Source organism: Sturnira hondurensis, unplaced genomic scaffold (genome assembly GCF_014824575.4).
Source record: "Sturnira hondurensis isolate 20B ecotype Veracruz unplaced genomic scaffold, ASM1482457v3 Scaffold0006829, whole genome shotgun sequence".
In the NCBI taxonomy this organism is placed as follows: domain Eukaryota; kingdom Metazoa; phylum Chordata; class Mammalia; order Chiroptera; family Phyllostomidae; genus Sturnira; species Sturnira hondurensis.
In genome coordinates, this window is record NW_028079460.1 from 52,428 (window position 1) to 65,413 (window position 12,986).

At 46.8% G+C, this 12,986-nt stretch overlaps 2 protein-coding genes across 4 annotated transcripts in view; one reads left to right on the top strand and one right to left on the bottom strand.

Moving 5' to 3' along the window:
* Positions 1 to 1,007, top strand: part of GON4L (gon-4 like) — a 39,970-nt gene extending 38,963 nt beyond the window's left edge. The window contains exon 21 of the mRNA XM_037050544.1: positions 36 to 1,007. Coding sequence (XP_036906439.1) covers positions 36 to 185 — 150 coding nt within the window. The 3' untranslated portion in view covers positions 186 to 1,007. The remainder of the gene's footprint in view (positions 1 to 35) is intronic.
* Positions 533 to 4,700, bottom strand: MSTO1 (misato mitochondrial distribution and morphology regulator 1). Of its 3 annotated transcripts, none has more exons than XM_037050546.1 (14): positions 4,578 to 4,700; positions 4,334 to 4,469; positions 3,835 to 3,904; positions 3,670 to 3,745; positions 3,211 to 3,265; positions 2,989 to 3,124; positions 2,701 to 2,818; positions 2,489 to 2,623; positions 2,233 to 2,385; positions 1,855 to 1,986; positions 1,598 to 1,782; positions 1,283 to 1,387; positions 1,082 to 1,194; positions 533 to 800 (listed from the first exon to the last, which is right to left on the bottom strand). In XM_037050546.1, exons 1-14 carry the CDS (start codon positions 4,659 to 4,661, stop codon positions 586 to 588), a joined length of 1,713 nt encoding a protein of 570 aa, XP_036906441.1. In that variant the 5' UTR covers positions 4,662 to 4,700; the 3' UTR covers positions 533 to 585. The 3 variants fall into 3 exon arrangements, with proteins under 3 accessions (XP_036906441.1, XP_036906440.1, XP_036906442.1); XM_037050545.1 differs by having other exon boundaries at positions 2,233 to 2,388; XM_037050547.1 differs by lacking the exons at positions 4,334 to 4,469; positions 4,578 to 4,700 and having other exon boundaries at positions 2,233 to 2,388; positions 3,670 to 3,741; positions 3,835 to 3,901.
* Between the last annotated feature and the right edge of the window lie 8,286 nt (positions 4,701 to 12,986).

Consider the following 12,986-nt stretch of genomic DNA (forward strand, 5'->3'; position numbering starts at 1 on the left):
GGTACAGGAACACAGCCCTTCGCCTCTCCCCCTAGGTCTCCCACCGTTTTCGAGAGCTCATGCAGCTCTTCCACACTGCCTGTGAGGCCAGCTCTGAGGACGAGGATGATGCGACCAGCACCAGCAACGCAGACCAGCTGTCCGACCATGGAGACCTTCTGTCTGAGGAGGAGCTGGATGAGTAGGACTCGGAGAGTGCGGTGTCCTGTGCATAGGAGCCACCCCACTGGCACCCCGATGAGGAAAAGGGTGCCTGTACCTTGCTCATATACCCCGAGCTCAGTTTGCAGAGCTGGAGGAGCAGGGGCCGAGGACAAGGACAGAGGCAGGCTGAGTGTCCATGGCCTTCCCAGCATCTGCCTTACACAAGGTGTGCTATGAAGTCTTTAAAATTACTCTGTAAATAGCATTGAGGGAGAATGGGGCTCAGTTCCTTTTGTACTCTTTTTAAGCTTTTTGTCATTGTGATCTAAAGTACAGCGTTTCTAAATGTAGTAAGTGCGTATGTTGTAGCCAGTCCCAGACACTGAGCTCCTGCATCCAGCACTTTTTATTGTAAACTAGTTCCTTCCTTTTCTTGGAACTTTAGTCCATTAGGCTGCCACCACCCTGGTAGCACTGGGCCAGACTCTGTAGGTCCTGCAGCAGCTCCTCGAGGTCACCCTGTTCCACTCCAGCATCCATGAAGCTGGCCCAGCGCCGCAGGTCAAGTTTGGTGAGCTCCTTGGCCAAGTCTCCCAGAGTCTGACTCAAGGATGCAGAGGAGCAGAGGGCCCCAAGCACTGGGATGCTCTCCACTGCTGCAAAGGGACAGAAATGGGAAACCTGTGATCGGGTCGTTCCACTCTGAGACTCTGTCGTATAGATAGGAAAGTCTGGGTCTTTACTGACTGGATTGTAAAGTAAACTGAGTTTTGTGCACTGTCCCCTTAGTATCCCAGTACTCCAGAAGAAGAACACTTCTCTTGAGGAACTGTAGAGTGAATAAAGGGATTTTTGTGACCTTTCTGAGTACGTTTATCCCATTAGCTACAGAGCAAAACCTCTCATGTTTGAAATGTTCATTTCACCTCCTACATACCTGCTCCAGTTGGGGGGTCATCCTGAATCAGACCCTGCTGGCTGAGGCTTGAAGAGAAGAGGCAAGGGTAAGGAGGAAGCGCCTTGCAGGGAGTCAGCAGCAGGTGGGAAGAACTGGAGAGAAGAGAAGAGCAGTTGAGTGACAAAGGGTCAAGGGAGGCCTGAGGTCTGGGAGGACAGCAGGAGTAAGCCTTTTACTGACCTCCTAACTCTGGGCTGCTGCTGTTGACAATACTGGGCCAAGACTTCTTCCCCAGTGGTACATGCGTGGAGCAGGGAGGGAAGCGGTGTCCCTGGGGTGAGCTGACTGCGGGAACAAAGCCAAAATCACCTTTAATCTGGGGCAGCATGAAGAAGACTTCTCATGACTTCAAGCCATCACCTGAACTGCAATGCTCAGTTCAGGTGATGGCTTGAAGAAAAGTGGGACAGTGCCTTGAGAGTGTCCGGGGGGGCTGGGGAGAAGAGGACATGAAACAAAGGTCTGGCAAGGGCTCTGAGGGCCACCAGCCCTCACCTGGTGTGGCGTGCTCTGTCCAGACCCCGCAGCACCACTGACTGGGCAAAGCAGCGCGTTCTACATGTGTCCCCACATGCAGACAGTGGGGTCCAGGGAGTGGTCCCTCCAAGCTGCACCAGGGCATCGGGAAGGGACTGGCTTGGAACCAAAGGGAAGGGGATGGCTGCTCCTGCTGTCACCACCTTCAAGGTAAGAACAAGATCAAGTTACAGAACTTTTTCAGTTCCAACCCAGATCCTCACAAAGCTTCATACCTTTCTCCCAGAGAAGGTCAGCATGTCAGCCAGCTGAACCATGGAAACTGGTGAGGAATGCAGGCGATAAGGAACAGTGACTGTGTCCAGGGCTGTAGCCAGGATGGCACTGCAGTGGAAGGGCAGAGCGGCCTGTGAAAAGGGTGCAGAGAAGAGCACTTGGTCTTCTGGCTTGGAAAGGCTGGACACGGAATACTGATGGCAGAGAGGTCTGGGGGCTTTGAGACAAAACGGTGTGTTGGCCCAAGGCTGGACATGCACAGGACAGTGCGATCTAAGAGGCCACACCATATAGCTGAGTTCAAGCTGACGCTTCAAGAATAGAGCCAGTAACAGCTTCCCATCATTAGCTGTCAGAACAAGATCATCGAGCCTTACATCATAACGCAGGTGAGGCAAGTTGACAGGTGGGTCAGGTCGCAGTCCCAGGCTCCCACCCAAGGATAAGGGGCAGACCAGAGAGCTTTGAGCAGACAGGTGCACCAGACCAAACACTGTGTTTAACAGACGATAGATGTTTTTCTGGGGCTCCTGCTGAAAGAAAAAGTGGTTTGTTTTAAGAACTTTGTCACTGGGCTATCATCCCCTCGTTTCTCCTGCTGTGCCATGTGAGCTTTTCCTAAGCTGGACCTACCTGGAGACTGTAGGGACCAGGGAGCAGGCCCCAGGTTATTATTCCTCGCCCTGAATACTCATCTTGTAGCAACTCTGTGGCCTTAGCACCTACTCCAGAGAAGCCATCATGCAGGTCGCACAGGATCTGGAAGCCCTGGAGAGAGGTGAATGATGAAAGATGGTAGGATGAGAAGAGTTTCTCCCTCCGTGTCCACCCTGCCACACAGCTACCTGCAGGTAGTCACATTCCTCCACATAGAAGTGCAGCCTGTCATCCAGCTCTTCCAGGTACCTGGATTCCTTCAGGACACTCTCCCCTTGGCCGAAAGCTTCCAGGAGACCTGCTTCGCTGTCATGCATAAGCACAATCTAGGAATTACAGTATTCCCTCTTTTCCACCCCCACACCCCCCGCCAGATCTCTTCTTTTTGGAGAGGGCAGAGAAGATGTCCTCAAGAGCCTCTTAAACATTGGTGGGAACTCATTTTCTTCCCTCACAGCACCCCAACCCGCCCATACCCATCATGGTTGTACTTCTGAATCACACAGATGCTACGGGGATGGAGGTGCACTCTGAGGAAGTCTGACCAGACTCTGATTCTTTCTGTGGGGATAAGTGGCTTTGGAGTTGTAGCAGTGGTGAGTGGTGCAGGACCTGAAGAAAAAGCAGAGGAAATGTGCCTTTCTTAATGTTCCTGCTCTGCCCACTTCTCCGTCCTGCAGTATCTGGACAAGTCTCACCTTTGCCATTGGGAATGGCTTTGACCTTCCAAATACCATCACTACTCAGCGCTCCCTGTGAGGGATGAGACAAATCTACATTTAGTTTCAGGCAGTCTAAAGGCAAAAGATTTATATTCCCTGATTTTGCTGGCCACACCCTACAATCTCCTTCCTGCTCTGTAGTCAGACCCTTAGGATTCCTGAGAAGTGCTTTCTCTGCCCCAGTGGAGGCGCTCTGGTTGTATGTAGCACTGGGTTTAAAAGTTTGGGGTGGGCATGCGCTCTCCGTCATTGTCTCCACAGAGCACCACTGCTCCGGTCTTGTCTAGCGAACTTTCCTAGGCTCCAGGGGCCCTTCTTTTGCCTAACTTGTTTCCTGAGCCCATTTCTTATGGCTCACTCCTACTACCCCTGTAACTTCCTAATTAAAATTCTCTTATAACTTGAAATTAAAAAGTTCAGGCCGCAGACCCTCACCTCTGCACTCAGAAGATCCTGGAGATAAGGGTTCTTGGGACAGAGTTCCTCTGTGTGTGTGGTGAGCTTCCCCTGCCTCAAAGAAATTGGAGACTGCTTATAGTCAGGTTCCCTCTGTTTTCCAGACTCCTGTGTGTATCTCCCACTCCTCCAAACCACAAATACCATGCTATTGCAGCATCTAGCTGTTTGTTCCAGTAGAGTCCACTTTCCAGTTTTAGGGAGCTCAAACTACCTGCACAAAAATAACAGGCAATGTTAGATCAAAACCTAGTTCTTCATCTGATCACCTAACCTGCTGTCACCGTTCCTCCAGCACTTGGCGCTTCCAAGTTCCGAATATAGATGAATTGGGAAAAACCCTTGTCTGGGACAATTTAGATTCCATCCTTTCCTCAGCTGTGGGACCTGGTGAAAAGACCCAGCGGTCTTAGGTGTGCCGTATCGCTCTCTCCAAAGACAAGCAGCCCATTGCAGAGATTGCTTGTGGACGGAATAAAGTTTTGCCTACTTGAGTACTTTGGGTATTTGCATATTGTGGTTAGCTCACCCTAGGCAACATGTCTGTCCTTCAGCCTAGTAAGGTCGGAGGGTGTTGAAGTGAACGGATGCTAGAAACTCTGCACGCGAAATGGTCATTGGCTGACCCCGGCCACCGCCTCACCCTTCAGATCCATGAGGATGAGCCTCGGCGTGTACGTCTCCTGGCCGTGCACGGTTCGGCCGGTCCGGTACAAGACGTCTGGGCACAGCTCGCTTGGCGGCAGCTTGGTATTGGCCGGTTCACGCAGGGCAGCATCCTGGGGAAGTGCAGAAGGACTGAACCCAGCTGTGGCAAGATGGACCAGCGGAAGTAAAGGCTGGAGACCCCGAAAGGCTCCACCGGGGCAGCGGCCCAGAGACCTCACCTGCTGGTTCCACCAGTGCGCTCCCACGAAACCAGCAAAATGTCCCAACTGCAACGTGAGCACCTCCCGCGCCCCGCCCGCCATGCCGCACAGCTTCGCTGAGTCGCAAAGCCACCGCCTGCCCTTTTGCTGCTACCAGCTGATTGGCTCGGCAGGGATGTGGGTGGGGCCTCATCCTCTGCGCCTGATTGGTCTACAAACACATCCTTTTCCAGAGAATAAACGATTCATTGGATTTTAGAGATACCTCTCCTCATTCCCTCCTCTTCCTAACCAGAACCAGGCCACCTTACTCGGGGTTGTCAGAGGGCGGGGCCCACGCCGGAAGTTACAAGCTTTCGGGCTCACGCTCCATGCTGCATCGTTAGTTCTGTTTTCTTGCATCTCACTTTGGAGTTTCTGGAGGTGCTCTCCCTACTTCTTACTGCTTTTTTATTTTTTGTCTGATTTTGGTCTCTTTCTGTCTCTTCTTTTTTCAGCTTCAGGAAAAAATAAAACCTGGCTAGGAAAGTTGATGCTTTCCTGAAGTTTCCCACACGTCCCTTCATTCAGGTCCAAAGGCTCGGCATTGCTGATGTCTAACCCTGTGAACTGTCTCTATCTATCTATCACATTATTTAAATAAGTAGGAATAACATATTCTTTTGCGTCTGCCTTTTGCTCCGTATCGTTTGTGGAGTTCTTCAATTCATATACTTAGAGTTTTCTTTGTTTCACAAAAGTCAATTGTGTGAAAATACCACAGATTATTTATTACACTGATAATAGATGTTAGGATTCCAGTTTTGGCTATTAATTGTTAAAATTAACATTCTCGGCATGTGGCTGTGCACACATTACCACGGAGTGGAATTGTTGGGTCGTAAGGTTGGATATATTTAAGCATGGTAGGTAACACTAAGCTGTTTTCTAAATTTCTTTACCAATTTACAATTACACCACCAGTGTAGGGGAACTTTCAGTTGATGTTTCATAATCTTGCCAACATTTTAAAATTTAGATCCTTATTACCAGTTTTCATTTTCCTGATAACCAGAAAGACAGAGAGCATCTTCTGTTATGTTTATCAGCCATCTGGTTATTCCTTTTTGTGAAGTGAGTGTCAAGTCTCTTGCCCGTGTTACTTTTGGGTTATCTCTTTCTGATTTGTAGAAGTGGGTACTTTATTCTGCATACAAGCTCTTTGTCAAGCTATAGGTGTTGAAAATATCTTCTTTCACTCTGGTTGCCTTTTCACTTCTTTAAAGGGGGTGTTTTGAAGAACAGGGTTTTGTTGTTGTTTTGTCTTTTTTGAGAGAAGGGAAGGGAAGGAGAGAAATATAATTTGCACCTCTTGCATGTATCCAGACCGAGGACAAACCCGCATGCCAGGCACTACCCTGACCTACCCGGAATCAAACCAGTAACCCTTTGCTTTGCGGGAAATGTCAGACCAACTGAATCACACTGGTCAGGGTGGAATACCACGTTTTTTTAAAGTGTCTTAGATTCCTAAGTTTACAAGGAGACTAGAAAAGAGGAGGGGAGGGTGACTGTTAAGGGGTGACAGAAGAATGACAACAAATAAATGCGGACAGAAAGATCAAATTTAAATGTATAGGTTGCAGCTGTTAATGGAGGAATTTATTCAGATGACAAACATCCCCCAATCAGGCAACTGACAGATGTTTCTCTCCCTTCCTGCTCCTTTCCCCTCTCCCTAGAATCTGAGCGTGTCCTTGGATGAGGGTAAAAACAAAACAATTCCAAAAAAATGCGTGATAATTTTGTGGAAAATGGGATGGTTTCAGGATTTCAAAGTAACCATCCAAAGATAACTTATTAATTACACTGGTTGGGGGGGGGGCAATGAGGGATGCCAAACTTGACCAAGTGATCAAACTTAGTATTGTTACCAGATGGGGACTGGGCCTGGAGTGACTAAAGGTGAGTTCTTGACTTCATGCAGGAAACATTTCACATTTACTACAGCTGGGGACAGTGAAATAAAGGAGGGGCTTAGGATAGAAGAAGCAACAGAGAGAGCCTAGGCAGGACTGCTTTGGCTTTTTAGAAATGTTACAGGGAAGAAGTGGGGCATGCTGGACTGCATGAACTCGCTTGCAGTGACAGAAGGAAGCAAAGGTGGGGCTTCCAGGACTTTTATCTTTATTTTCTTCACCAGTTTTGGGAATTTTTCTGCCATTATTTTTTCAAATAGATTTTCAACTTCTTGCTTTCTCTTCTGTTCTGGCACCCCCATGATGCAAAAGTTGGTATTCTTGGAGTTGTTCCAGAAGCTCATTATACAATCCTCTCTTTCTTTTCAGACTTTTTTCTTTTGTTGTTCTGATGATTGTTTTCTGCTACCCTATCTTCCAAATCATGGATTCTGTACTTCATGTGCTGTACTATTGATTCCCTGTAATTTATTCTTTTTTAAAGTATATTTTATTGATTATACCATTACAGTTGTTCTATTCACCCCCTTCATCCCTTCCACCCTGCACACCCCCTCCCCCACCATTCCCCCCCTTTAGTTTATGACCACGTCTCAAGTTCTTTAGATTCTATATTTCCCCTAAGTAGTCTCGCCCTTCCCCCTATCTATTTTCTACCTACCCTCTATGCTATTTTCTGTACCTTCTCCCTCCTTCTCCTCCTCCCACTCCCCTGTTGCTAACCCTCCATGTGTTCTTCATTTTTATGGTTCTGCTCCTGATCTAGCTGTCCTCTTGGTTTGCTTTTGTTTTAGGTGTGGTTGTTAATTATTGTGAGTTTGCTGTCCTTTCACTGTTCCTATTTTTCATCTTCTTTTTCTTAGGTATGTCCCTTTAGCATTTCATATAATAAGGGCTTGGTGATGATGAACTCCTTGAATTTGATCTTATCTGAGAAGCACTTTATCTGCCCCTCTATTCTAAATGAAAGCTTTGCTCTGGATAGAGTAATCTTGGCTGTAGGTCTTTGGATTTCATGACTTGGAATACTTCTTTCCAGCCCCTTCTTGCCTGTAAGGACTCTTTTGAGAAATCTGCTGACAGTCTGACGGGAACTCCTTTGTAGGTGACTGTCCCCTTATCTCTTGCTGCTTCTAGAATTCTCTCCTTCATTTTAATCTTGGCTAATGTAATTATGATGTGCCTTGGTGTATTCCTCCTTGGGTCCACCTTCTTTGGGACTCTCTGAGCTTCCTGGACTTCCTGGAAGTCTATTTCCTTTGCCAGATTGGGGAAGTTCTCCTTTATTGTTTGTTCAAATAAGTTTTCCACTCGTGGCTGTTTCTTTCCCCCTTCTGGTATCCCTATAATTCGGATGTTGGAACATTTGAAGATGTCCTAGAGGTTCCTAAGCCTCTCCTCGTTTTTTTTTCAATTCTCATTTCTTCATTCTTTTCTGGTTGGATGTTTTGTTCTTCCTTCTGGTCCACTCCATTGATTTGAGTCCCAGTTTCCTTTCCATCGATATTGGTTTCCTGTGCATTTCCCTTCATTTCAATTAGTTTAGCCTTCATATGTTCCTTTAATTTGTGCCTATAATCAACCAGTTCTGTGAGCATCCTGATCACCAGTGTTTTGAACTGTGTGTCTGATAGGTTGGCTATTTCTTGGTTGCTTAGAGTTATGGGCTCTGGGGCTTTGAGTTCTTCTTGAGCCATATTTTGGTCTGTTCACGCCTGTTACGTATGAGGAGCGGAGCCCTAGGTGTTCACCAGGGCGGGGCAACTCAGTCACTGGGTTGTGATGCTGTATGTGGGGGTGGGGTCAAAGGAAAGCAGTGGCAGTCTCCTCTGTTGCCTCCCACTGGGGCCGCATGGTCCATCCCACTGTGACAAATGTGCAACCGCTGTCAGCCCGCTGCTCACTGGGTTCACCTGCTGGGGCCTGCTCGGTCGTCTCACTGCTCACTCCTCGGTTGGTTTATCTGCGCGTGAATATGTGACAGCGGTCAGCCTGCCCTGCACCCTCACTGGGTCGGCGCTGCTACCCTGACTGCCTGCGCGCCTTAGTCGGGGGATCTTTCCTGCCCGACCCTGTTCCGCTGCTGGCTTCGCCTGCTCCGCCTCTCTTACTGGTCCTGGTTGAATGGTTCGTTGTTGTCGGACTTCCGTATAGTTCAATTTTCCATTCTCTGGCTGCATCTTTGTTTACTAAACCTTTGTTGTATTCAAACTTGGTTGTGGGAGAAGGCACAGTGTTTCCACCTACGCCTCCGTCTTGGCTGAAGTCCTCTTTTATTTATTCTTTAACTGACTTTATTGTGGTGAAATTGGTTAATAAAATTATATAGGTTCAGGCTCTGTAATTCTTTATTTTTATGAGTATATCCTTTGTTTCTGACTGGTTCTTTTTATGGTTATGTCTTGTTATGCTGTTGAAGTTTTCTTTTTAAAAAATATTTTATTGGTTATGCTATTACAGTTGTCCCATTTTTCCCTTTTATTTCCCTCCACTCTGCACATCCCCTCCCACCCACATTTCCCTGCTTTATTTCATGTCCAAGGGTCATACATATAAGTTCTTTGGCTTCTACTTTTCCTATAGTATTCTTAACCTCCCCCTGTCTATTTTCTACCTACCATCTATGCTACTTATTCCCTGTACCTTTCCCCCCCCCGTCTTCTCCCCTTCCCCGGGCCCCCACTGCTAATCCTCCATGTGATCTCCATTTCTGTGTTTCTGTTCCCATTCTAGTTGTTTGCTTAGTTTTTTTTTTTTTAGATTTGATTGTTAATAGCTGTGAGTTTGTTGTCATTTTAGTGTTCATATTTTCTATCTTCTTTTTCTTAGATAAGTCCCTTTAGCATTTCATATAATAAGGGCTTGGTGATGATGAACTCCTTGAACTTGACCTTATCTGAGAAGCACTTTATCTGTCCTTCCATTCTAAATGAAAGTTTTGCTGGATAAAGCAATCTTGGATGTAGGTCCTTCCCTTTCATGATTTTTATACTTCTTTCCAGCCCCTTCTTGCCTGCACAGTTTCTTTTGAGAAATCAGCTGATAGCCTTATGGGAACTCCTTTGTAGGTAACTGTCTCCTTTTCTCTTGCTGCTTTTAAGATTCTTTCCTTCTCTTTAATCTTCGCTAATGTAATTATGATGTGCCTTGGTGTGTGCTTCCTTGGGTCCACCTTCTTTGGGACTCTCTGAGCTTCCTGGATTTCCTGGAAGTCTATTTCCTTTGTCAGATTGGGGAAGTTCTCCACTGTTTTTTCAAAGAAGTTTTCGATTTCTTGCTCTTCCTCTTGTCCTTCTAGCACTCCTATGTTTAAAGATGCCTTGGAGGTTCTTAATCCTCTCCTCATTTTTTCAAATTTTTGTTTCTTCATTCTGTTTTGGTTGAATGTTTATTTCTTCCTTCTGTTCCAAACTGTTGATTTGAGTCCTGGTTTCCTTCCCATCACTCTTGGTTCCCTGTAGATTTTTCTTTATTTTACATAATGTGACCTTCATTGCTGCCTGGGTCTTTTTTATGCTGTTGAAGTACCCATTGAGTTCCTGGAGCATCTTGATAACCAGTGTTTTGAACACTGTGCATCTGATAGGTTGGTGATCTCTTCATCGCTTAGTTGTATTTTTCTGGAGCTTTGAATTGTTCTTTCATTTGGGTCATTTTTTTTTCTCTGCACACTTGCTACATACTTTGGGGTGGAGCCTTAGGTGGTCACCAGGGCAGGGTATCCCACGTCATTGCTTTGTGATGTTCTATGATGGGCAGGGGTCTGAGACGGAACAATGGCACTTGATCTGCTGATGGTTTTCAGTCACTTTTCCTTCTAACCACAAGCAAATTGGACCCTTCTGGTGCTGATTCCCCTGTGGGTGGGCTTGTGTACGTTCTATGACCCCGTGGGTCTCTCCAACAAACTCTCTGGTGAGGCTGGGAGTTTCTCCCACCGCCTCAACCCCCACAGGTGTTTTCAGTCAGAGACTTTGAGGCTTTATTTCTCTGCACTGGAACCCTGAGTTGTGTGGTCTGTCTCGCTCCCCAGGTGTTCCTCCTGGTTTATCTGTGTTTGAATGTGGGACTGCCCAGTTCACAAGCCACCACCTCGATGGGTCCACCAGCTACCACTTTGCCTCAAGTCCTCTGTGTCCGGCTGCCTGTTGTCGCCCCTCCTACCGGTCTGGATGAATGTGTCTTCTTTTAACTCCTTGGTTGTCTGACTTCCATATAGTTCAATTTTCTGTCAGTTCTGGTTGTTTTTTGTTTTAAGTTTTTTTGTTATCCTTGTTTTGGTTGTGCGAGGAGGCATACTGTGTCTACCTATGCCTCCATCTTGGCCAGAAGTTGCTGTTGAAGTTTTCAGTAAATTCCTGGAGCATCCTTGTAACTATTGTTGTTTTTTTTTTAAGATTTTATTTACTTATTGTCAGAGAAAGGGGGAGGGAAACATCAATATGTGAAACATTGATCAGTTACCTGTCACACACCGCTGAGGACCTGGCGCACAACCCCGGCACGTGCCCTGACCCCGAATTGAACTGGCAACCTTTTGGTTTCTAAGCCAGTACTCAATCCACTGAGCCACACCAGCCAGGATGTAAGTATTGTTTTTAACTCTGTTTCTCATAGTTTGCTTGTCTCTATTTCATTTAGTTCTTATTGTGGAGAGTCCTCCTGTTCTTTCATTTGGAAACTATTTTAGCTTCCTCATTTTGGCTGCTTCCCTGTATATGTGTCTATGTATTAGGTAGAACTAACTCATCTCCCTGACTTATGTAGTGGCTTTATGTAGTAGATGTCTCCTAGTGTTCAGTGGCACAGCCTCCTTGGTCACCTGAGTGGGTGCTCCAGCTACATCTCCTGTAAGAGCTGCGTGCACTGTCTTGTTGTAGTTGGATCTTGATTGTTGCTGCCACATACTGGGAGGGGTTGATCCCAGGTGTATGGGCCACAAGGACTGGCTGAGTGTAGCAGAGGAATTGCTGTATAGGGACCAATCCCACAGAGCAGGTCTCGCTATAGTAGGCCCTTTGGGGCTTGCAGTGTGCATCTTAAATGTATCACTTGTGCAGGTGGTTGGATTGTAATCCAGTACAGTCTGAAGTTGTGCACTGGGTATACTGGCTCTGGGGCCTTCTCTTAGATGCAAGGTCAGCCACTGGCTGTGCCCTGCCCAGGCCCACCTGGCATGAAGCTACAGCGCCGTCTGCAGATCGCTGCTCCATGTGCTGGTCCTACAGGGACCAGGAGAGGCCAGGTTGCAAACCGATGCTGGCGGCTGCTAGTGCTGGGCCCAGGGCAACTTAGCAGGAAGTGTGGGGTATGCTGAGGCTACTAGGTGCTGCTCACTTGAGACATTTTAGAAAAATGTGAAGCTTGAGGGAGGAGAGGCGATTTGCATGGAAAAGCCACTGGAAATAGCTTGGATGGGCCACCAAGTTAGGTGGGGTGGGTTCTCATGGAATCACCAGGGTGCGGCAAAACACATTAGCCAAGTTGTTGAAGACTCTGAGATGGCACCTGCCTAGGTGTTTCTGTGGGGAGAGGATTTTGCAATGGAACAATGGCCTGCGCCACCACTTCTTTCGGAGAGTCGCCCCTCCAGCTCTCATCCTGAAGCCAGACAGTTCAGTTCCTCCCCCTCTGCCCCAGTGATAGAGCTCAGGGTGAGTGAATGCAGTAGGTCTGAGTGAGGGCCCTTTAAGAGGGACTCCTTGAACTATAGGAGCCTCCATCTCAGTCATAATCCCCACTGGTTTTCAAATCCAGAAGTTATGGGAACATCTCTTCCCAGCACTAAAACCCTGGGCTGGGGGTTTTAATGAGGACCCAAGACCTGTCGCTCCTCAGGGAAGACCTCTGCAGCCGAGGTACTGCTCCCAAATCTTTAACTGCGCACACGTGATCAGGCTGTTCAGTGTCTCTTTTCTCCTACAAGGTAGCTTCTTCTGTATACCCTTAGTTATAGAGCTTCTTTTTAGCTAGATCCCAGGCATCCTGCATGATGGTTGTTTTGTAATGTAGTTGTAATTCTGGCATGGTTGTGGGAGGTTCCAAGTACCATATTTACCTATGCTACCGTCTTGACTTGAACCCCCATTGTAACCTTCCAATTAAAGCATTATAAAATCCAAGTTATAAATGGTAGCCGCCTACCTCTTAACAGGTACCTACTATGTGTGAGACATTTTACATATACTGTGATATAATTCTCAAGAAATCCCTGACAGTTTGGCATTATTGTTACTCAAAGAAAAGGTGAACTTAGAGAAGGAAATGGGAAGGGTTAACAGACCCTAAGACAGACAACAAATAAGAGGTAAATTTGGGACACAAAATTCTGTTTGTATCAGCACCCTGGGTGTAGTCAGCGAATTAAAGTCTAGTGAAATTGATTTGAGTCATTATTTTCTCAAATCTCCCAAAGATGGTACACAGCTAGTACTGCTCTACATGCATTAAGGATAAGTTAATCCTTACA